The sequence below is a fragment of the Pleuronectes platessa genome, chromosome 9 (genome assembly GCF_947347685.1).
Source record: "Pleuronectes platessa chromosome 9, fPlePla1.1, whole genome shotgun sequence".
In the NCBI taxonomy this organism is placed as follows: domain Eukaryota; kingdom Metazoa; phylum Chordata; class Actinopteri; order Pleuronectiformes; family Pleuronectidae; genus Pleuronectes; species Pleuronectes platessa.
Genome location: NC_070634.1, coordinates 7,893,849 through 7,917,179, shown reverse-complemented (window position 1 = coordinate 7,917,179; position 23,331 = coordinate 7,893,849). Strand labels below are relative to the sequence as shown.

Below are 23,331 nucleotides of genomic sequence, written 5' to 3'. Positions count from 1 at the left end.
AATGATTACAAGCCTACGCCTCCTCTATACTCTCTTCATTTGTGTCATTCTAATGTCAATGTGTCAAAGGCCTGTAAATGTTACACTCACTTACAACATTTGTGATTACCCGACTATAAACAGAGCCCTTTTAAGCCACTGTGATGATAAACTGGAAATAATGTACAGTTTTGGAAAGCTCTGGTTACTTATGTAACTGCCTCTTGGATGTAATGGGTAATCTTCAGATAATTACTCTGCTCAGGAGGAGGTTTTAATCCAGCCCCAGTACAGGGCAAACCAGGCTGAAGCCAAGTGGGTTGACCTATTGTTTTGCTTTGACCAAGAACAAACTATCAAACATCCCTTTGGCCTCATTACTCAATGGGTGTAAAGGATGTTGTTCTGTGTCATAGCAAAGTGGGAAAAAAAAACTACATATCAAATCTCTTTGAAAAAACAGGAAGAAAAAAAGAATCTTTAAAGAGAAACATAATGGAAGATAGATTTCATGGTTATATTAATGTATTGTGAGGGTTCAAAGCTAAATTGAATCTGCCGTAGAGTGGATGATAAAGGACTATATTTAGCAGTACTGTTATGTGTCTGGTTTGTGTCATTGTCTTCTTGTCAGTCCTTAAAGACACAATGTCTGCTCCTTCTGTTTCAGATTTTGTGCGGTGAAATTTTGGACCTTCCTTTCTCGTTCCAGTCCCAGCTCCCGCTCTATGGCCTTAAGGTATGCAACATGGGTTAAGTGGGCTGTATTTCTGAAAAGGCCACTGTGGTTTAGCTTTTTTTTTTTTGAACAATTTATTTATTTCAATTTTTCAAACAAACAACAGTGATACAGGGCATCAAATCCCTGCCCCCCCCCACCCCCACCCCATGGGCCAGAGTGGAACGAAAAAGGACAACAGCAATAGCCACAGCAACAAAAAAAATAAAAAAATAAAATAAAATAAAATAACAACATCAGCGAAGATAATACTGACAAATCAAAACAAAAAAGATAAAAATAAATTAAAAAAAAAAAAAAAAAAAAAAATACATTAAATAAATAAACAAAAATAAACCACAACAAAATCCAGATCACACACAATGTAACAACATAACAACAGTCCCATTCAGTGTATCCAGTCCTATCTCAATGTTGACCACCCGTGTCACGCCCAGGAGCAGCTCCACTGTGTAGGAATGCCACAAATCCTCCCCAACACCTATCAAAAACTGATGGCCTCCCCCTGAGACCACACAAAATCTTTTCTGATGGTAAATATGATGAGAGCTCTTTAAGCCACAATGAAACACCAGGGGGGTCCTCACTTTTCCAGTTGATAGCTATGCATTTGTTAGCTGCAATCAGGGCTAATCTGATAAAACGAGTGTTGACTCTCATATTAATTGGTAAAATCGACAGGTCCCCCAATAGTGTCAGCCGTGGATTGGCCGGGATTTCCACCCCTACAATTCTTTTTAACAATGTCCAAGATAGAGCTCCAGTACTGCTCCAAACAATCACACGTCCAGAACATGTGGAGAAGGGATCCTATTTCAGTCTTACACCTAGGGCAGTATTCAGAGTAGTTACTACTTATCTTATGGAGACGATGAGGAGTCAAGTAAACCCTGTGTATAAGATTAAACTGTAATAATTTGTGTCGGCTGTTATAGGAGAATGATTGAGAGCTACTACAAATCTTCTTCCATTCAGAGTCCTCACAGGCATAATCAATGTCTGTTTCCCACTTAAGTTTTACCTTCAAAGCTGTATTTTCTGACAGGCTCATTAGTCTGTTGTAAGCATAGGATAAAAAGCCTTTAGAGTTATGCTTGTCTCGCATCATACTGTCTATCTCAGAGTCCTCTAAGGGGGTAAGTTTCCCACCTTGCTGTACCCTAATGAAATCCCGGACTTGTAAGTATTTATAAAAATGTGCAGAGGGGAGCCCAAAAGAGAGCCTCAGTTGCTCAAAGGATCTCAAATTATTGTGCTCATATAAGTGTCCAAAGGTGCATATACCTCTGCTATACCACTCTCTAGTAATACCATCTCTCAAAGCCCCAGGTAAGGCCGGGTTAAAATGAAATGGAGTAGAGCCATACAGTGTGCGAACACTATGGGACTTTGCTCTGATTTCATCCCAGATTTGTGATGTAAATTTTATCATTGGATTTGAGGATACAGGTTTTTGCTTGTGATAAGAGTTAATAAATGGAATGCTACACAAAGCTTCCGCTGTATGAGACTGTTCAATCTGTTTCCAAGCTGGAGGGTGTTCTAAATCTTTAATCCAAGTCCAGATAGCTCGGGATTGAGCAGCTAAATAGTATAACCGAAAATCTGGTAAATTTAGCCCTCCCTGTTCAGGGGGCCGACAGAGTGTTTTGAGCTTGACTCTGGGAGTTTTACCATTCCACAGAAATCTAGATATCAGTCTGTCCAGGTTTTTAAAGAAAAATTTCGGAGTTGGTGTTGGCAATGCTTGAAACAAGTAAAGAAATTTGGGTAAAATATTCATTTTAACACAATTTATTCTTCCAATTAGGGATATGGGAAGAGACTTCCATCTGTCTAGGTCTGCTTCAACTTTTTTAAACAGGGATTCATAGTTGAGAGAGTAAATCTGATGTAGCTGGTTGGATATTTGCAGACCAAGGTAGCAAATTTTACAGGGGTCCCAATGAAAGGGAATGTCTCCTCTTGATAATCCCTGAGCAGCTGGGTTAAGAGGCATCATCACACTTTTCTGTTTGTTTATCCTGTACCCCGAGATGCAGCTATATTCCTCTAACAGGGTGCAGAGGGCAGGTAGCGACGTCTCCAAATTAGTCAAATACAGCATAATGTCGTCGGCATAAAGCGAAATTACGTGCTTTTTGTCTTCGACCATAACACCTTCTATTACAGGATGCGTTCTAATAGCAACTGCGAGGGGCTCGACTGCCAATGAGAAGAGGAGAGGGGACAGGGGGCAGCCCTGGCGAGTGCCGCGTGACAGGGTAAAAAGTGATGAGATGTCAGCATTTGTTCGAATCATTGCTGATGGATTAAGATAGAGTATTTTTATCATTTGTATCAAAATTCATTTTTTCTAAAACTGCAAAGAGATAGGGCCATTCTAAACGATCAAATGCCTTTTGTGGTTTAGCTTTTACAGAAGCTGCAAGCTAATTAGTGTGGGAACGACCAATGTGCTGGATTAATCTGTTTGTTTGTTTTACTGAATTCTGAAAAGACGCAAAGCAGACTTTTCAGTTGTTGCCCATGCTGCAGTTGTAAGGTGTATAAAGCACTGTCATACTTTGTCAGATGTATTTATCCCAATATAGGCTAAAGGTTTTAAATGCTATATCTATCTACGGAAACTGCTTTAATTGTGTGTATAATGTGTATTCAGCTGACATACAATGTGTCAACGTTTTTAGACGTGTGTGTGTATATATATATATATATATATATATATATATAGCAGGTGTCACAATTGACATTGCATTACAACAAATAAAATAAAAACACCATGTTTATCAATGGAACATATGCCTGTTCAACCTAGTTAGCAAAAAAGTAGCAAGAGCCGATGAGTGGCAGCTGGTGCTGAAGGAGATTTCTGTCAGTTGTACAAATGTAGTGACACACAGAAAATACATTGTAGGGAGTACAGGTAAGCTCTGTCACCGCAAAGAAAGAGGTTTCCCTGTCAAATCTCGATTTGGGTTCTTTCTCTTTGAAGTTTTTATGGTCTTTGAGGGTTTTCTCAGGATGGTAATTGAAAAAAAAAGTTATTATATTATCAGAAAATTATCATTGGATTAATCTGCAGTGAAAGTAAGTCCTTGGTTGCAGCACTAGTTCTGGTCAATACCCTTGAATATAATGAGGATAAAAATGTGGTTCAGTCAGTTTTGCTTAAGCATCTGAGTATCTATCTGTAAACGTTGTAAAGTAGTATTACACTGGTCTCTTCCTCTAATTACAGTTTTAGCATATTATTACAGCCTCTGGAAGATGAGTGTCATCTCAGATGGTAATTGTTCAGGAGTGTAAAGGGCATAATTTTGATGCGGGGTCTGGTCAGGTCACATTCTTCAGCCGTGACGACCAACTGTGTTGCCTCACAACTGTCAGTCAGGTCTTAGCAGACCCAGCTTGATCTCTTTGTTTGAATGTCTGAGCATCGAAGTTTGCATGTCTTGTTCCTGTTTACAGATGAACGACTCAGTGTCCATAGTAAGCTTTCTAAATTCCTCCCTTTGCTAGTAGGTGCGGTAGAACATACAAGGGATATTCACCATCTTGTCCTATATTAAAAGAAAACGCATAGTTACAAAATTCCCCAGCAGAATCCTCATCTCCCACAGAAAGCATTGCCTCTGAGGTGCTGCATTTCTGTTTTTTACCCCCAAGTAAGGTAGCATATAAAATGCCGGTGCCTCGGCTAGTTTGGATTTAATTAGGATGACAGAACTAACACCATTGTCACTGGCTACAGCTGTTTAGGAAACCTTTGAGTAATGTTCATGACGTTTCTGACAAAAGCTTTAAGCAGATGACTAAGAACTTGAAGGTGGGTCAGCTGACTAATCAGAGCAGACGGAAAAGAGGGCCCCTAGTAAAAAACAATATCTATTAATGATAATGTCCAAATGAGCCCATGTGAGAACACAGCAGGAGTTCCGCCACAGGATTCGCTGCAGGCTACTGGGCGCGTTGTTAAATTTCTACAACTTGACAAACAAAAAAGAAGATTAAAAAATTCTAAAAGAATTGTAATTGAACGTTGACTGTAGTGGTTACACTGTGAGATTTATATTCCTTGGCAGATCTTTTGACCAAAATGTGTTGTGTATATATATAGCCTAGCCAGGGGGAAGTGTCTGTCCATGGGATCAAGTGAACTAAGGCTGTGTGAGGGTGTGCCTCTTCCCAGCCTTATATGAGGGGAGACCTAAACTCTCAGACTTAAAAAAAAAGAGACTTAATGTAAACCGTAGTGATGTAAACCTCTAAAACTAAGCAAAAAACAAAGTGTTGAATCAAGCAGATATAATACCCATCAGGTACAGCAAAGGTTGCAGTCTGTCTTTTTTGATTCACAGACTTTCACACTGTTTACAAATATGAATTAACATTAATAACTTGTGTATTTGTTGTTGTTATCAACTGAACAGCGAGAATAATGACCAAACCTTAAAAGCTTTATTAAAGGAACTGAACCTTCAAGTTTTATGGGCTGTAAATTAATTTAATTAACTTAAAAAAAAACACTTAGTGATTAAATTAAGCCTGTATATTCATGACAACTGTAAAATTTAATTTTATGTTTGCATAATTTCTGATTACACTTTAGAGCCCTGCACAGGATTGCCTTGATAGTGTGGTGGCTATTTACACCATTAGGGGGCAGTGCAACATTGTTTTCATATTCGTCTTACCTGATATGGACATGGGACTGTTTACTTACATCCAGTGGTTGAGGTAGCAGCTCAGAGTTTTACATTCCCAGAGCGATCAAAATAACTGTAGTGGGCTGAGTGGGGACAGTGTGCTTTCTAGCCACCCCAGCTGATTGCAGAACACACTCTGACTTCTGGGCCCCAGCCCACAAGTTTTCCTGTTTTCTTGTGCTTGAAAGCAGAATGAAGCAGAGGCGGGTGGGACCCAGAATGGCATAGGAACGCTGCACATTGTTCCCAGAACTTCCTCTTTCACATTCCTGGCTTGATAGGATCTGGGCCTCCTGTGCAGGGGTATTGTTCTAACTTAACAGCACCACAGACCTGGCCCCAGCAAACCACAGCTGCCTCCACTGGCTATTGTCGAGCTCATACCGAGTGATGGCTCATCAGTCATCTCTCTCTCCCTCCTTCTGACTCATTTAGTGATTCTTAGGATCTGCTGCCTCAGCCTCTCTGAATCTTTGCTCTGACCTCAGTCTTGCACTATCCTAACAAATGTCCCTCCTTGCAACTTAAAGCTAAAGGTTTTCCCATTGCAACTGATGGATTATGTTTTTGATGTCTTCAGTAACACAATAATAGTATATATGATATTGTCCCAACAAATCTTCCTCATGTTTTTTGACCCTGAAAGGATTTTCTGTATGTGCATTGGGTCAGCCAATCACACAGGTTTTCTCTGTTATCTAGGTCTATATATATATATAATGATAAGGGAAGAAGCATCCATTAACAGTATTGCTGTGGAAGTAAATAAATATCAAAATGACCATTTCAAATTCAAACTACCTCCCCTAGTCAGAATCTATGATATCCTGTATTATGCTACTTTGTTTCGGTTGTTTATGTGTAAAATGGATTTATCACAAAATTAACGCAATTTTATGATGAGTAAAGTAAGTACATTCAATTCGTCAGAAAAATTGCCACAACAACTGCAGTGATGTAATAGTTCAGCTCTCTGCAATGAGATGGTGAGCCAGACTCCATCTTAAAAGCATTCTGGTGCTTTGCCATCAGTTCTTGCTGAGCTTTTTCCTTTTATCCCCTCAGCAATTTAGGGGCTCGTCACTAGATTTCAACAATTTGTTTGTGCCGCTTGGCACGTTTCCCGCCAGCTGGCCTCTAGAGGGCAGAGTTCAGGGCAAAGTGTGGCCCTGTATGCGGCATTTCATTCTCCTACTTTGTTCTCACTCTGCAGGCTAGGTTTGGTGCGGGATAAATATAACAAGAGAGCTGTTGAAATGAACAAGTAACTGCAGGGGTTTTAAAAAGTATTTAGAGAAATCACACAGGGAAACTGAGAGAATGACGATTTTGTGTACTTCCCCTCTCAGTTGACATGTATAGTGTATAGTGAAACATTTGTCATCTCACTGACATTTTCACAGGCTGCAGTAGAGGGTGTAAGCACTTCCTTCATAACCGTTTACTGGTCTTACACTTGCCGTAGTTAATACAAGAAGTAATGTTCTACTATAACACAAGCTTTTGAAATAAACATGAAAGTCGGGGCTTGCGGACACTTGGATGACACCACACAAGAAGTATGGGGTCATGTTACGTTTCTTGTCTGTTTTATTACGTCTGAAGAAGAGGTCTCCTTGTCTGAAACACTGTTTACCCCTGAAACACCACTTTGTGGGCTCAAATACTTCACCCACTTCTCCATCAGCATAGTGGTGTGTAGATAATAATTTAATTACCATTTTTCAGTGAACTATCCATTTAATACATTTTTCTCCGCCTGACAAATGTACGTCCATTTACTCTGACAAAGTCCACCACGCACTGGGGAAGAGTATTACTTTGGTCCTTCATAAGAGTGTTGTTTATTTGGGGTTGCACAAAATGGACAGCATACATCCGCCTTATCCTGTGTGAAATGGCAGTCTAAAGAATCACTGTAGCACTATTGGCTTTTACATGACACCCATTTATATCAAAAGCTGAATGGCCTCTTGATTATAGTGAGATAAAATAGAAATTCATCTGGTGCGTGTTGCAGTGCCCCATCTCCATCTTGAGGGGGATAGTTAATGACGAATCAGCAGAACCTGCATCTCTTAAAGGTGTTTAAACACTCAGCAGCCCACTGGCGCCACCGTCATCCTAACTTTTTGTGGAGTGTTACATCTTTGTATTGCTGTGGTGGACTGGTTGGTTTTCTGCTTAGATGGCCTGTTCATTTTTGCACTCAGTCCCAAAGAACAGCAAATTTTGGATTTCTTTAGGCAGTAAGCTTTTTATGAGAGTCACCACAGCGTAGTCCCTCTTAGTCCTCAGCGAGGGATATTTGGAAATGCTTTGCGGCAGGTACATGCTGTCCAGCTGAGCAGAGCACAGCAGTATGTCATCGCACCGTTTCACAGACCCCATCACTTCAGTCATTCTGCTTCACTATATAATAATAATATAATAGCTCAACATATTCAATCAGAAGTGAAAGCAAAAGCAGGGGTGTTCTTGTTACACGAGGAAGTAGCAATAAAACAAACATGCTTATGTGTTTGTGTATAAATGCAAACAAGAAACATCATTCTGACAATGATAATGGTTATCAGTGAATGCAGGCGTGCAAGTGTGGTCAGTTCAGCGCTTTCCTTCTTCTTTTAGTGTCTGTCCATCTCCTTCCTCCCCTCTCGCTCTCTTTAACTAGTGAGCAACACAGACCAGCAGGGAGTGGCTGGTGTCGTCTATATTGTGATTGGCTGCTGGCCCAGGCTGTGCTATCTTCTGTGGAACATGTTTTAGTCCCACCCCAGATAGAGCCTGGCACTCAGTCATAGCCCTACCCACTCACAATGACATCATGGCCCATGAAAAGTGCCAAGTCTGTTTGCTCACTGATCACACAGGTGATGTTGCCGCATTTGAAGTTTCTTACTCTTGTCATGCTGGCTAGGTACAGTCGACAGCTTCTCATCTGTTAGTTAGTCAAGACAAACGACTTCAAACACCCAGACAAGTAGCTGCTCTTCTGGTCTGTAAGGGCATACCTTATGGCCCACACACACAGGCTCGGACAGTAAGTGAATGTAGCTCCTGCAGTTAGTTTCTAGCTGGACACAGGGACTGTGCCCCGTCTGCAGGCTTGTCTGTAAATGGGGTAGCTTCAGCAAGTGGATAGCTTGTATTGGACAATGGCACGGCACAGGCAACCGGACAATGCACCAGAGTGAAAAACCAAAAAAGTATTTTCAAACATGGAATTTCTGAAGAGCCTGGTTCCGGCAGCCATCTCAGGAGAGGGGCCCAGTGAACATGGGGGAGCCTTGCCCAGGGAGACTGGTCCAAGGCTACTTCGCATGAAACGACTGGGCCTGCTTGTCATGGGGCAGACTATTGAGGAGGTTCCGGTTGACCCTGTGATTGAGGTAGGGCCACGGACCGGCTCCTCCAGGCCTGGCAGCAGTAACAGAGCCCGCTTTAAAGGTACAACTGACTCATGCATATGGACACAGCAGTTATCTGTACTGATTTAGTCGTAATGCCTTTCTGCCCATTCACTAAATGCAAATTTCATTTGATTTTGTGTATATTGTATTTTAAGCTTTATTAACATGTAAGCAAAGGTTGGCTTTACACTCACCCCAATGACACCCCCCTTTTCATATTTACATATTGTTCAGAATAGTATATGCCAGGGCTGGAAAGTTGCCTATGTGGTTTTTATCATTGCTGTGTTTGATCAACTCTACCATGTATGATTAGGTGGTGTGGTATCAATGCACTAGCAAAGCTCAACTGTCAATATGTCATATAGGCAGGTCTGTGCTGAGCTGTACTCTTCAAAGCAGAATGCAGAGATACGGACTAGTTTAATGAAAGATCCAGAGATCCGCTTCTCAAAGTCTGGGGGAAAAGGAGCGTGAATAGTGGCAGCCCTGGTTCAGCTGAAGTTGAAAACACAAATAAAAGTTAGGTCACTAAATCGACACAAGATGAGTTCATATTTGTATCAGACTTTCAGAATTTCTAAAACACAGCTGTCGGTATCAGGTCATATAATTGTATGGCAGGTGTTGACCTCATATCAGTATTCAACAGCAACATGTTTTGCTGGGGAGACCTGTCAGATGTGTGAATGAGCCGACAAATTAAACAGATTGAAGGAAGCAGAAATTAAGCCAGATCAAAACTATTTAGTTTAAATGAATTATCATTCGTGAAGAGTTTTATTTTTTGTTCATACATTTTGTGCACTGCTCCCATTAAATCATTTGCCAGCAGCATCAACCAGCTGTTTTCTGCTTAAATGACTTTATGCAACCAAACAGCCGACAAACAGTTTCAATGTTTTTTTAAGGCCAAGAAACAGTTAATCTGACAGTAGAATTTAGGTTTCCTCGTGTCAGACGACCAGGAAACTCAATTTGAAAGCTTATGTTGCTCTCTGCCTGTTTAATATCTGCTGTGACGATTGTTTCCTAACACATTAACATCTTAATATGATAATATATCAAAGCTGTGTGTCTGCCAGTGTGTGTTAAAGTTGAACTCTGGATCAAGGAAATTCCGGTTTGTTAAAAGTAGTTTTTTTCAGATCTAATTGTGTCGCTGTCTGATGTCGATTATTAATAAACACACTTTGACATGAGGTGTTGTTTTCCTCTCATCTGTACATGACATATATACCCTGAAAGTTACTATTTTGACTATGGTGTGCAACTCTATTATTTACCTGATCCTGCCTCACACTATTTGCTGAGTGAACTTGTTGCTTTGTAATTTTGCATTAGAAAGCTCAATGGGAAACCAGCTAAGGAAAGCTCTAATTCAGCTTCTGTGATGGAGAGCTGTTCCACTGACTAAGTATGCCCCATACAACTGTATTTAATATCAGAGACTTGTATCTAGACAACATATAAAAAAGATAAAAAACCTGCGTGTCTTAACTTTGAGGGTTGTCTGTGAAGCCTGAGCTGTGCTGACATTGTTAATCTTGTGAAGTAGGTCGACCATTGTATTTATGGATACAATAGCTAAAGGTTTGATAGGTGTGTTTACATATACAAATCATGTGTGCGTGCAGCCCAGTCAGCTTGAGCCTGTACTGTCGTGATGACTTGTCGTTGTGTCTCGCGGTGTGGCTTTCTTGCAGTGCTACATGTCGGAGCATGCTTGCACCTTGTTTGTTCATGGCTAAACTTTGACTGAGCTCTTACTTCTGCTGCACTAACCCAGCCTCAGAGATTATGACTATTCAACATGCTAAACTAAACCACGATAACTTTTTAGTATTAGTAACTCACTTGGGCAAATTGTTTTCACATCATTCCTTTCTTTCTTTCCAACTAGGACACATCCGTCATATTAGAAAAATATCCTTTTTACTTCATGTTGGAGGTGGCAGGGGTCACAATGGTGAGTTATGTAGCATAAGTGTGGTGGCATAATGTGATTTAGCAGTAGTTGAGGTAAGGATAAGTAAAGATATAGTAGATTGGTGTATTCATACCTTTATACTTAAAGGCCCCACTCCCTAATTGTAGAACTGGCATACCTTTTAAGTTGTCTTTTAAGGTGGTGCTACTTGTTTCATTCTGTCATTTGTCTTTCCTTGTGACATAAGCCAGTTGACAGCTGAATGTTTGGGAAGGGTTTGATTGAGAGAGTATTTAGTTAGTGGGTGCAGCAGGCTTCATGTTTGTGGATTGGGAGTGTTGGGAGCACATATGATTGAGCATGAGTCGGAACTACAGCGTTGTACTCCTGGAATGATTTCTGTCTGAACAATATGATGTGTTTGAAGACAGGCTAGACAAACTCCTTGATCAAGGCTCTTAAATAGTTAAGAAGGTTAGACCAATATGTTTTTTTCGCTTTTTTTAAAGGGTGATACAAATTCTAATCATTTGTAATCATTGTAAAAACTTATATTTTGAATCAGTATCCCTACATTTGCAATAAAAACTCAAATCGCATACCTCCACCAAAGCTGCCGTTTTTTTCTTTTCTTTAAGATCCATGAATTATATCCTTGGATAACTGAAAATGTTGCAAAACATCCCATCTCATAATGTTAAAGAGAGTAGGAAATAAAACCTATCTGTACCCTGTTCTGGTTCCAAACCGAAATATTAAGGGTTCTTCCCTCACACGCAGTCAAACCTTCCAAGTTTCGAGAAATCAGTTAACACATACACAACAACCAACCAACAAAGTTGTGGCAATACAACTGCATAGTGGAGATTACAGAAATTCATTTATTTTATCATACATCGGTTAAAAAAAAATTACGTTACCGATAATCGCAACTGCTGAATATTGGATGCGATAATTGGCTAGCGCGACAATCAATCCACCCTTAATAGTTATTAACCAGCTGTAGTGTAACATTAAACCCCATATTGGTGCCAAAGAGTGTTAATTTAGTGGGAATATGATTTCATAGCTGTGAAGACGAAGAATGTGAGTATGGTGCTCGCTCTCCAACCAGCTCCTTCAGTATAAGCACTTCTCCGTAGTGAACAACTTGAAGACGGCTCATTTGAGGAAGTACGAGTAATGTGATGACCTTTTTGTGCCTGCGTTAAGATGAGTTTTTATTCAGATTTGCACAGTGTTCTGCTCTGTCATTCCATTGAGACCGTATGCGTCTGACCTAAGAATGACTCTTTCCTGAAGTTAGTTACTTCTCTTGATTTGCCAGGCAAATCTGAGTGGTGACTTTGCTTTACTCAGGAAAAAATGGTTCGTCATTGTGTTTGAATGTGTGTTCACCATCTGTGGCTTGAGGTTATTTATAAATGGTTTGTGATTGCTCTGTATATTACAGCTAAAGAGTAGCCTGGATGCCAGACGAACTTAGCCCCGCCCACAACATTTTGGTCGGGCAGTTCGGTCTGGAGTCGCTCCATTGGGAAAAAATTATGGCCCGACCGGGCCAATCAGATTGTCAGGGCGGGCTTTATACGATGATTGACAGATGATCAACGGTAACGTAATCAACCACGTCATCAAAGTGCCCTCGGGTTGAATTCGTTTTCAACAAACATGGCTGCCGCTGGCGAGCTGAGATGTGTAGATGCTGCCATTGAGTCTGTTTTCGAAGACATCGACAGCGCATTCATTTTGAAAGAGGAACACAGAACGTGGAGGAGACGCCAAAGCACCGTGCTAATCCCTATCGCCCCGGCGCTTGGCTGTTCACAACGGACACTGAAGCGACGCTGAACCGACGGGCAGCGCTAATAATATCACCCGTTGATCCACTAGATCGCTGCACGGCTTTGTGCCAGTCACACCGGAGGCTGAAGCACCACGCTGCGCCAAGGCTGCCTCGCGGTGCTTGCTTCAGCCTCCGGTGTGACCGGCACAAAGTTTTAACATGGGAGTGGATGGGAGCCAGCTGTTATTTAAGGCTTGGCGCTGCGCTGAAGCGTCCGGTGTGAACCCAGTAAATAACTCACAATGCGTTGCTTAGCATACGTCACATACTACGTTGCTCTGATTGGTTGTAGGTCTATCCAATTGAGCGAAGAGGAATTTTACTTCCTGGTCAGTTGAAACACGCCCCATAATTTTTTCCCAATGGAGCGACTCCAGACCGAACTGCCCGACCAAAATGTTGTGGGCGGGGCTAAGTTCGTCTGGCATCCAGGCTAGCTAAAGAGCATTATCATGGAAGTTTTGCACAATATCTAGCCTAATCATCTTTTTTTAATATTTAAAATCTTCTCTCTAAACGTGCATAGACTGTATCCTGATAATAATTTTGAGGTGATATGAAATAGATGGGGCCTGACTCAGGGGGGTGAGGAGCTGTGCAGGATGCAGAGTTGTGCTGCATACCCAGGCTGCCGTGATGGATCTAAATGGCCTGTCCTCTGCAGCCCAGGCACCACTGGGGAGGTCAGGGATTGAATTACAGTTCCTATCGATTATTGTTCCTTCCACTGCCCTTCAGAGAGGCCGGGACAGGAAATGCATCCTCCACCCTGTGGGCTCCTGGGAGGAGCAGCTCTCCTGTACTGTCTGCAGTCGGGATGGCTAGCTGTCAATCACAGCTCCCACTTTGTGAATGGAGCTACTATAAGTTGCCCTGGATGTGCAGTTAATTGGGATTATTTGATCAGCAGGCTCTTCTTTCCAGGAAGTTGGTCATAATGTTGTTCATTTGAAGTCCTCAACTTACATCTGCTCTGTTGGACAGAAGCTCTTAGCTCTAATGCTCCAAGAGACATGATGCTGTCAGTTAGTCCTCCGCATTCCCTAAACAATAAAGCTGGTTGGCAGAATACAAGAGGTCTCTGCATGTTTGTATGTTTACTGTTATGCTGATTAAGACAGGCATGGTAATATAAACTCTGATTCTGTGTTTATAGACGCTCTCCAATGCATATGTAGTTATTAACCTTGTTAGCAAGCCCATATTAAAAAATTCTTGATATCATATTATTAGCAATTAGGTAGGCAACGCTGTGACTGATTACTTCCGCTTTGAAACTGCAGTTTACTAGCAGCATTGTCATAAAAACTGAATTCAGAGAAAAGTAACGAGTTGGGTTTTGTATCCTGTGTATGCAAAAGTATTTACAAATTTCCCAGATGTCATAAAATGAAAGGGCGCCATACTGTAAAATTATTGCTGTAATGGATCGTAAAGAATCTGTGCTTGTTTATTATGAGGCAGAGTTTCACAGTGGAAGCCTGCATCAGGGTAACACCAGCCAGGGCCTTGACAAAGCTTCTGCTGTGTGTTGTTTGTTTGCAATGAGCTCTGCCTCATTTTACAAAACTTGTGTAGCAGAGGACATGTGACAGAGGGAGAGACCGAGGGCGAGAGAGAAGACTGAACTAAAAGAAGACAAAGAGCATTTGTCTTCCGCAGCCTCCCCACCACTGCTCCCCTCCGAATATTTTGTTAACAAACTTAATCCTGTTCTCTACTACATATTACTTGATGTCATGTGGATCTGTTTTCAAAGTCTGAGCGAGGAAGCAGAAAACAACTATCAGAAGAATCAGATGTGTGTGCTTGTGTGTCTCTCTAACATTCACACCAGCACAGTGGGCTGTTTGCTCACTAATGCGGTGTGTAGTGCGTTTGTGTAACATTCTGCGTGTTGCTATGACTGGTAGCTTTTGGACAGAGCAGTGATGTAATGCATATGACTCCACTGGGTGTGAACATTTAGCTTAGAAAATAGATGTGCTGTGATTGCCATCATGCCATGAGATCAGAAGCACACCTTTCTACCACATCCCATAGTTTGTTGTGGTGAGACGTCTTAATACACACCCTTGCCTCTGAGAGTGCAGCTGGTGTATGCTTTACTTTGTTTTGAACAAAGGGAGGTCGTGTATATATATATACACACATGTAGATTTAATATATTTTTATAACCGTGGGGCAGGACTGCTGTTTTTATGTGTGCACTCCCATGTTCAATTCATCCTCCCTTTTTCTTTCGCTCTGTCTTCTATCATCCCATTCTTTCTTTTCCATCCTACTGCAGTCAGGGATGACGCATCAGTATTGCTGTGGAGCTTACAGGAAGTGTCGTTTTGATAGGCCAGTGGAGAAGCAGCACAGTAGCGGCTCTGACATGCGTATGCATTGCTGAACCACAGCCAGGGAACACTCGCAGCATTTTGATGACATCACCCACCCCCACACTATGCCCCTGCCTCCCTCTGTTTGCTGTTGAAACAAGCTCTCGCTCACTCTGAGGGGAGAAAAAAAAAGAAGCAGGCATCAGTAAAAGAACAGGAGCTAGCTGGGAAGAGGAGGGGCAGCTCACGAGCAAATGGAGAGGGAGAGAGTTTTGAGGGGAGGCGGAGGGTGGCTGAAAGTGCTAGCGGGCTAGGACTGGTACACACACTTACACACACAGGAAGAGAAGCGGAGAAGAAATATTGCTGTGCATTGTTCAGACTTCTATCGTCTACTGTTCTGCTTTTTTTTTCTCTGCTATCAGGAGCAAAAGTTCTCACGCAGTTTCGTCCTCCGGTTTGCTGGACTTTTTCTATCCTGAAATGGGATGAGGGACTCTGTGGACTGGCAAGGGGGCAGCAGGCGCTGGGGTGGAATACTTCTCTAACTAGCCAGGCTAAGCACCATCTCCTATTCTCCTAGTGCAATTCCGTGAACTAGCTAGCCGAGGACACAAAGCGGTAGCACTTCTTGGATTTCTTCTCCTGATCGACTGTCATTCAGAAGGATGCCTTTAACCAGCACCTGTGGAGGGTAGTACGCAGCCCCTATCAGGGGACAGGAGCTGCAAGTTGAAGGGTGTAAAGATTGTATATTCCTAAGAAGAGTGGAATGTTTGTCTTCATGACTTGAACGTGATGGGAGACCTGTGACATTTTGTGCCTTTTGTGGTGACGCCTAACTTTTTGAGAGCCGCCATGCTGAGCCTGCAGGATTCAGTCTTCTTTGAGATCAGCATCAAATCTCTGCTCAAGTCTTGGAGTAGCAGCTGTGAGTACCTTGCCAAGCTTGCACACTTGTTTACATACCACAATTGGCCACCAGACTTATCTGCCACACACAGCTAACAGACCCTGTGCAGATTAGTACATGCTTGCATGCATCTCATGCTCACAGATCGTGAGATCATCCTATCTACCCCTATGTACGAAAGTGGTTATTAATGAAGTTGTCAGGATGACTGATTATGTTTAGCTCCGGTTTAGCCGAGCTTGTTTGATTTATATGCAGGTGGCAGAGTCCCCCCCCCCACCCTCCCCCTCATGCTCATGCTCATCATCGTTCCTGTGGCTCCTAGTTGTCCCACAGAAAATGTTTCTATTGATGTGCATCTGCTGATTCATAACGCAGGTGGACCTGCATTGCTCCCTCTGTTATTTTGAAGGCGATGGTTGCCTCTTTCTTTCTGTTTCTTTCTCCATCTTTATGAACTTTTATATAGAACTTTTCTTTTTTTTTTAACATTAAATCTCTCCCTTCAGTCCCTCCCGTATGCAGCACCCAGCAATCCCCATCCCCCCTGTTTTTCAGCCTACTTCCATAACCCTTCTTTCCCTTCCTTCTGAGTCAGCTTATGTTTCCTGACTATTGATCTGTCTTCTGGTTTCCTCCTATTAATAGCCTACCGTACAACCCATATTCCATGCCTCCTTTTGTCTCATTGAAATATAGTCATGGATGACGACAACAATCAGCTGCTGCTGATTCATCTCTTCAGTTATACTTAAATATATTTACACAAAGACTTTTTTCTTCAGCCTACATTTGACCAGACCAGACTGACATTTGATAGATGCTGATGAGAGCATTACATTGTCATCACATTAGCTTTCCCTCTGTTTCTCTCTAACACACACACACACACACACACACACACACACACACACACACACACACACACACACACACACACACACACACACACACACACACACACACACACACACACACACACACACAGAGACACACACAGACCGACCTACTGATAACAACTAGGAATGTGACATACAAGTCTGCTCTAGATATGGAACCTTTGAAGTTTCTTCCAGGTATATGCACCATGATATCTAAAGCATCGAAGTGACTGCCCCATATTTGGATTGTTTTGAACTGGGAACAATCAGCAGAAGTCGTGATCAGAGAAGATTAGACTTGAGATTTTGTTTGGTCTTGAACCATATTTAAAATCGTTTTTTTCTTCTTAACCTGTATAGATTTTGATAGACTGTTAATGGAGGTAAAATATTGTGTTTAAGTAATATTCCCATCCTTTAGCTCATTTTAGCAAACTTGAGTCCTTCCGCTGATAATTACACTTCCCACGATATATTTTAGGCTTTAGGGAAGTAATGGGTGGCTTGCATCTCACAAAAAAGACCACAGACATTATATTTAGAGATAGAAATAAAAATGATATCACCAGAATAAGAAATTAGTCTGGTGATATAAATGTGCTCACAGACAAAGTCTCTTTTTTTGTTGGTCAGACTGTTGCAGAGCCTCTAATGTCTTGAAGTGGACCCTGGTCAGCAATGTTTAATGCAGTCTTGCGTTTGAAATATGCCAATATCACCATTTAAATGAACAAAGTTTCAACTTGGGGGTGGTGGATGTCAGGCTGAGTTATATTAACCTTAACCAAATCTGACAAAGGGGTCATGGGATATTAACACCTGAGGGATGGAAGTGTAATTATTTGTAAAATGTATTGATATATATGCTGTATATTTATATAGTGAACAGTCTGTTTTTTTCACTAACGCAGAAAAAAACAGACTGGGTCCTTTTTGGGTGTCTGTGTCAGGCTGCTCCATCTGATTCTCATATGGTCTAAAGATATGCAGGTTAGGTAAATAAGAAACTCATTTCATCACTTTCAAACCAATTTCTCATTGGTTTGAAAGTAAATTTGAAGCTTTGTTTGTATTTCATGACGGATGGTGACTTTCCCAGGGTTTACCCTGCTCCTTCGCCAGTACATGCTGTGATAAGCTTTAACTCCCTGTCCTTTTCAAAGTTGTGTGTAAAATTACTGTGACATTGATTAATTTATATATTATAATAAGGCAAACGCATAGAAGCCATCATTTTGAATATGGCAACTGTTGACCCTGCCAGATCATCGATAAATGACATATAAACCTATCTTATCAAAATTATTGTACCGAGTACAAATAGTACAAAAGTCTCATCACAACATTTGTCAATTCACCCCCTAACTCCAGTTTAACTGGAACTATTACAGTGTATGTGCGTGATTAGTGCACTTAATGTTTAAGAAGTGCTTGCCTTACCAGTTGGAACAGCAACACTAGTTGATTAAACTAGTTATTCAAATTTTATTACTGCATAAAACAGCTTCTACGTCTAAGAAGATACACACCTGCCCCCCCATTTGCTGAGGCTGCAGCCCTTCTCCCCCTGTGCTTATGTCTACATGGTGTAAACCACACAAGGTGGAGAGTGGGAAAGATGACATACAACCAGCACAGTATTTTGATCAAGAAAGTGAAACTGAAATGTTCCCATTTAGCATGGAGAGGTTACTCTGCAAGCAAAGAAGGCTGCTGGTGATAGCAACTTTGTATGTTTTCTACGTGTTTTTTTTTAAACTTTTAGACCAGTCAGTGAATTTAAGTTTCTTAAAGTTTCTGTTTAAATTACACCCCTCAGTTCATGCCACTACTTTCTGCTTGTGATGCTTTTCCTTTATGTCACATGAATGCAGAAAGTTTTCTTTCTTTGATGTTCCACTTTGTCGTTTGTTCTGTGATAATACTTAGTTATATTTATGACAATTAATACAAACAGTAAACTCACAGTTTGGTCCTTTTCCATTTAGAGTCAAAGATTGAGCGTGAATTTATGATATATTGTTTTCTCCATCCATCTCTGGATTGTCTGTTTAGCCTCTAGTATCACTTGTGTTTTAACATGTATGTTTTAGATTCATTTTACTTGGAAGTGGTACTGGTGAATAATAAACCAGTAGTAACTTGTCAGAGAGTAAACATGTTGAGACACTTTTAACAGAATTGGCACTGCCACGCCACATAAATACTGGCAGTGATTCTTTTGTCTCTGTGTAAAAAGATGGACGCACACTCGCGGCCCTGCATTCCAACAGTATGTGTGTTTGTGCTGTTGTTTCTGGTTGTCCTGGCAGGGGAAGTGAGCAGGCGTTTGGGAGGGCTTTATTTTAACTGTGACAAGGTGGAGTCGCTGCTCTTTCAGTTGTGTAATCCTGCGGGGTGCTCTGTTTCTTATGCACAACCATGGAACATGCCTTGTAGGCCTCTCACAACAAAACATGATAAGCATTTTCCCATTCGGCACCAAAAAGCTGCAACTTACTTCACCAGTTCTCTCAGTTCTATCAGAGGTGTACTTGCAGTGTGTTTATCCTTAATCCTAATAATCCGGATGCCTTAGATAGGAGGGTTTTCTTGGGCAGCAGATTTGCATTTCTTCAAAGCATGGGGCACACTTGGTTTTTACATATCAACACTTCAACTTTTGCATTTAGATTTGGATAGGAAACCATAGGTGACCTTAGGATAATAAATGAGACCCAAAGGTTTCAGTTAATACAGTTTTATAGCACTTTTTGCACCTTTTTAATCAAAAGCAAATTTCTGCCTTGACAAAGGTAGATGAAAAAGCATTTTCCTATTCTATTCTTTTTTCTATCTACTAAGATAGCGTTGTGTGTGATAAGTTTAGAAAGAAAATCATTGTTTGGCCTGTGAGAAATGAGAGAAGGGAGAGGGTCAGTGCAAAGACTTCGCCCAGAAAAAGATGCCCTGTGTGTTTTATTTATTTATTAAAAAAAATTGTAACGGAAAAAGTACAGTGTTGGGGTATTAATCTGTGTGAACCATTCATCAATCCAGCTGGCCTAGGGTGTGAGACAAGAGACGGATGGCGGGGGGTCGAACACACAGCAGTGATTGGATGTGAGGAACTGGCTATGTGACATCATTGGGGGTGTTGTTAAAGCACAGTAAACAAAGGGAGAAATGCTTGAAAGACTCTCTGTGCTGCTGGACAACATGACAACAATACAGCCAACACTTGATACAACACTGCCCCTGCCTCGTCCCCACTTTACTTGCTCTATAGAAAACACTATGATTAAATCATAGCAGTTACATTTCTGTACATTTTTTGATTTTTTCCCCTTTTATTTTGCCTGAGGCATATTCAAGAGATGTTTGACATTTATAATGGTACATATTACATAATTTCTTGTGATTTACATTAAATATTAATTAATCAATATCTAAATTAACATTCCAAATTTGACTGAAAAGACTTATGGTCGTCACCTTTCTTTGATTCAATACATTATTGATGGAAACACTGATGGTTAGAGTTAAAAAGATTTCTGAGCCTTAGGTTTGCACAATGTAATCAATACAATTTTAAGGTGGAGGGGAAATATTTTTGATTTGGTTTCCATTTCATGTTTGAGCAGGCTTTGTGTGGTTCAATGCAAATGTACAGTGTGGAGAGCAAAAGAGGCTGGACATTTTGACTGAAATGCATCAATCTGCTCTTTAAATGTATCTGCATTCATATACAGAGAGCTGCTGAAAGAGATTAGACAAAATAACATCATAGAAAGTATCACTGCTTGTGTTTTTACAACTAGTTGGACTAGAAGCGTTGTTTGGCGATTACAATTAGTAATTTATGATGACAAATTAAATTTAAATAATTGTTATTTGAGTTTACCTGATATAATAAGCTCTCTTGAATTTGGGGTGCACTATAAAAAGCCGATGTGGAGGACATGAAGCTCAGTTTGATATGGCCACAGAAAGCAATTTATGAAAACAGGAAACCAACTCAAACACAACTGGATAAGACCAAATTGCCAGTTTTGCTGCGACATGTTCACAGTGACCGTGTTTTATAGATTTAACACGAAAATCGTTGAAATTGCCACTTAAAGAACACAACAAGTCATGTTCTAAGTGGTTTTTATTCAATTTCCAGCTGCATATAATTTGCCACAGTAAAATTAAATATGGATCTTGAAACACTTGTCACAGACTCTATCTACATTACTTCATAAAATTAATAAATGGTCTTACAATGTATGCTGCAGACAGGATACCACCCATATTCCAGACCACAATGGTTGTAGTCCAGCCAAGAGGAGGCCAATAGTAAACTGACCCTTTACCTCGTTCCCTCCCAGGAAAGGCCTTGTACTGTTTCTTCCTGGTTGTCACAGAAACACTCGTGCTCTGTGTTGTGAATACCAGCAAGGAGTTTTTCAGCTTAGAAAAATGTTCATACTCATCAGAGGAAGCTATTCTGTGTGTTTCAAAATATGCTGAATACTTCAGGGCTCTTCACTGATCAAGAAAATAAACCAGTGGTGATTATTTGACCTGTCAGACCCAACTTCAGAAGACAAAATGATGTCAACACAACGAAATGTTTTTTTTTTTTTTTTTTTTTTTATACAGAGCCGTTTTGGGGCCAATGTTTATTTTAGGGAGTCTGTTATCAGTCTATACAATGTAGGTTGTTGGTCTATTTGTGGTGGAGATAATAGTTATTTTTCTCTCTGTTATTGTTTCTGTTCGCTGTCCCTGGGAAGGGGATGACATAGCTAAATAGCTAAATTTGGTACAAAGCAAGTCTTTGTGTGAGACCAGTCTGTGTACATATTTAGTCCCTGCAATATTGAACTGTTACACAGTTTTCATAACTGCACATATCGGATATCATATACACTTGTACAAATATTCGATAGGGTACTAATGGCAATGATAATAATGAATCATATATTAGTAAAAACAATCAGTCAACTGATACATTGGGCTGTAATATATTTATTGCTTTTGAACCAATTCATATTACGGAAAACTACATTACTTTTGATATAGTTGCATTTGATCTGATACACCGGAACAGGTGACACAGAGGTGGGAAACAGGAAACTCTATTTACTCCTGCTTTTCCGCTTAATCAGTTTCCAAGGACAGTATATTTTCCTTCAGATGAACATAATTGAAAAAAACAAATGGATATTAATTATTTTATGTAAGCTTTCGATTGAGGTTCTATTAGGACTTTATATTATCCATATACTTTGGAATCGGATTGAAAATTTATTTTTGCTCTCATCACCATGGAATGTTTTTTTTTCTTGACCTCCCTCATCCACTCAGTTATTTTTAGCCTCTTTAGGAAATGTCTGTGCCCCTGTTTGGAGTAGAACATGTTCATGCGATGTCATGCTTTACATGAGTGCTGTTCTTGGTGTGACCCTGCTGCTTTGTATTATGTCCTAACCTCCACCCTCTGGCCTCTCTCTGCAGCTTCTGCACCAGTCAGCAGCAGTGTGAGTAGACGACGTGCCCCCTCCTCTGTGACTCCCCTCTCGTGGGAGAGACACAACATCGCTGCCATGTCGAGCATCACCATCGACCCCGAGCTCAAGCCCGGGGAGTTTGTCATCAAGAGTCTATTTGCAGAGTTCGCTGTGCTGGCTGAGAAGAAGATCGAGATGGTGATGGCTGAACCGCTGGTGAGTCCACAGGGGGCTGAATGCTGGTGTCAAGCAACACAGGAAATGAAATTCAATACACAACACGTGATGTGGCACACACACTGCTGAGACATCCTCCCTCTTTTGCAACTAACTGCCATCCCTTTAGCCGCTTCAGATTTAACTGATAGATGTGAGGAAGCTGGCTTGAGAGGCACATAATCTTTATTTATATGATAAAATAGAAAATTGTGGCCCTGTTCCCCCATTTGTCCTCTCCTGTTCCTTTCCTTTACATGAGGGTCTTCTGACAGGGTCTGACTCAAGTTTAACCTCTCTCCCATTCAGGCTACATCCACACTACTTGGTTTGCATTTGAAAACGCATTGATTCAGCTTAGAATACACATGGCGTCCACACCACCCTACCTATTTAGTTTGAAAATGCCAGGTCTTCATTTTAGTCAGGGTGGGCAGAAACACAGATGTTCAGAAACTATGACGTAGACAAACAGTCACAGTGTAGCCTTTGCTGGTTTGTCGGGCTCCCATCACATGACCCTTTCACAAGAAATCACCTCGGCTACCAGTGTACAACACGACATGGGAAATCAATTACATGTGTTGCTGACCCTTTTGTCTTTGCTAACAGCTGTTTTAGGGTTAAATTCTGCATTTTACGATGATACTGATTCAATACGTAGGAGACAAGCTGCTATTCATGCAAACTGCGTGGTCGCATGATGTATATTTTCAGGTGTGTTGGTATGGACGTGGATTAAAACTGACATGGAGCCAAAACCCTTGTGTGGACAAAGATCTCTAGTAGATGGATGTAGCCTCAGACCCTTTCTCAACTTGCTGCTTGTCTTTCAGCAGTTTACTATTATACAAGTACCACCAGTATGTCCTCTTGTTAAACCTATTCTTAATCCTTCTCTTTC

At 41.0% G+C, this 23,331-nt stretch overlaps 1 protein-coding gene across 13 annotated transcripts in view; it reads left to right on the top strand.

The window, feature by feature from the left end:
- fryl (furry homolog, like) overlaps window positions 1-23,331 on the top strand; it is a 69,688-nt gene that overhangs the window by 4,554 nt on the left and 41,803 nt on the right. For 7 of the 13 annotated variants that reach the window (XM_053431030.1, XM_053431028.1, XM_053431029.1 and 4 more), the window contains exons 1-3: window positions 8,241-8,874; window positions 10,741-10,806; window positions 22,219-22,427. In XM_053431030.1, coding sequence (XP_053287005.1) covers window positions 8,646-8,874; window positions 10,741-10,806; window positions 22,219-22,427 — 504 coding nt within the window. In that variant the 5' untranslated portion in view covers window positions 8,241-8,645. Of the gene's footprint in view, window positions 1-649; window positions 719-8,240; window positions 8,875-10,740; window positions 10,807-15,034; window positions 15,872-22,218; window positions 22,428-23,331 lie in introns of those variants that run through there. The other 6 variants (XM_053431034.1, XM_053431032.1, XM_053431038.1 and 3 more) reach the window with 5 other exon arrangements.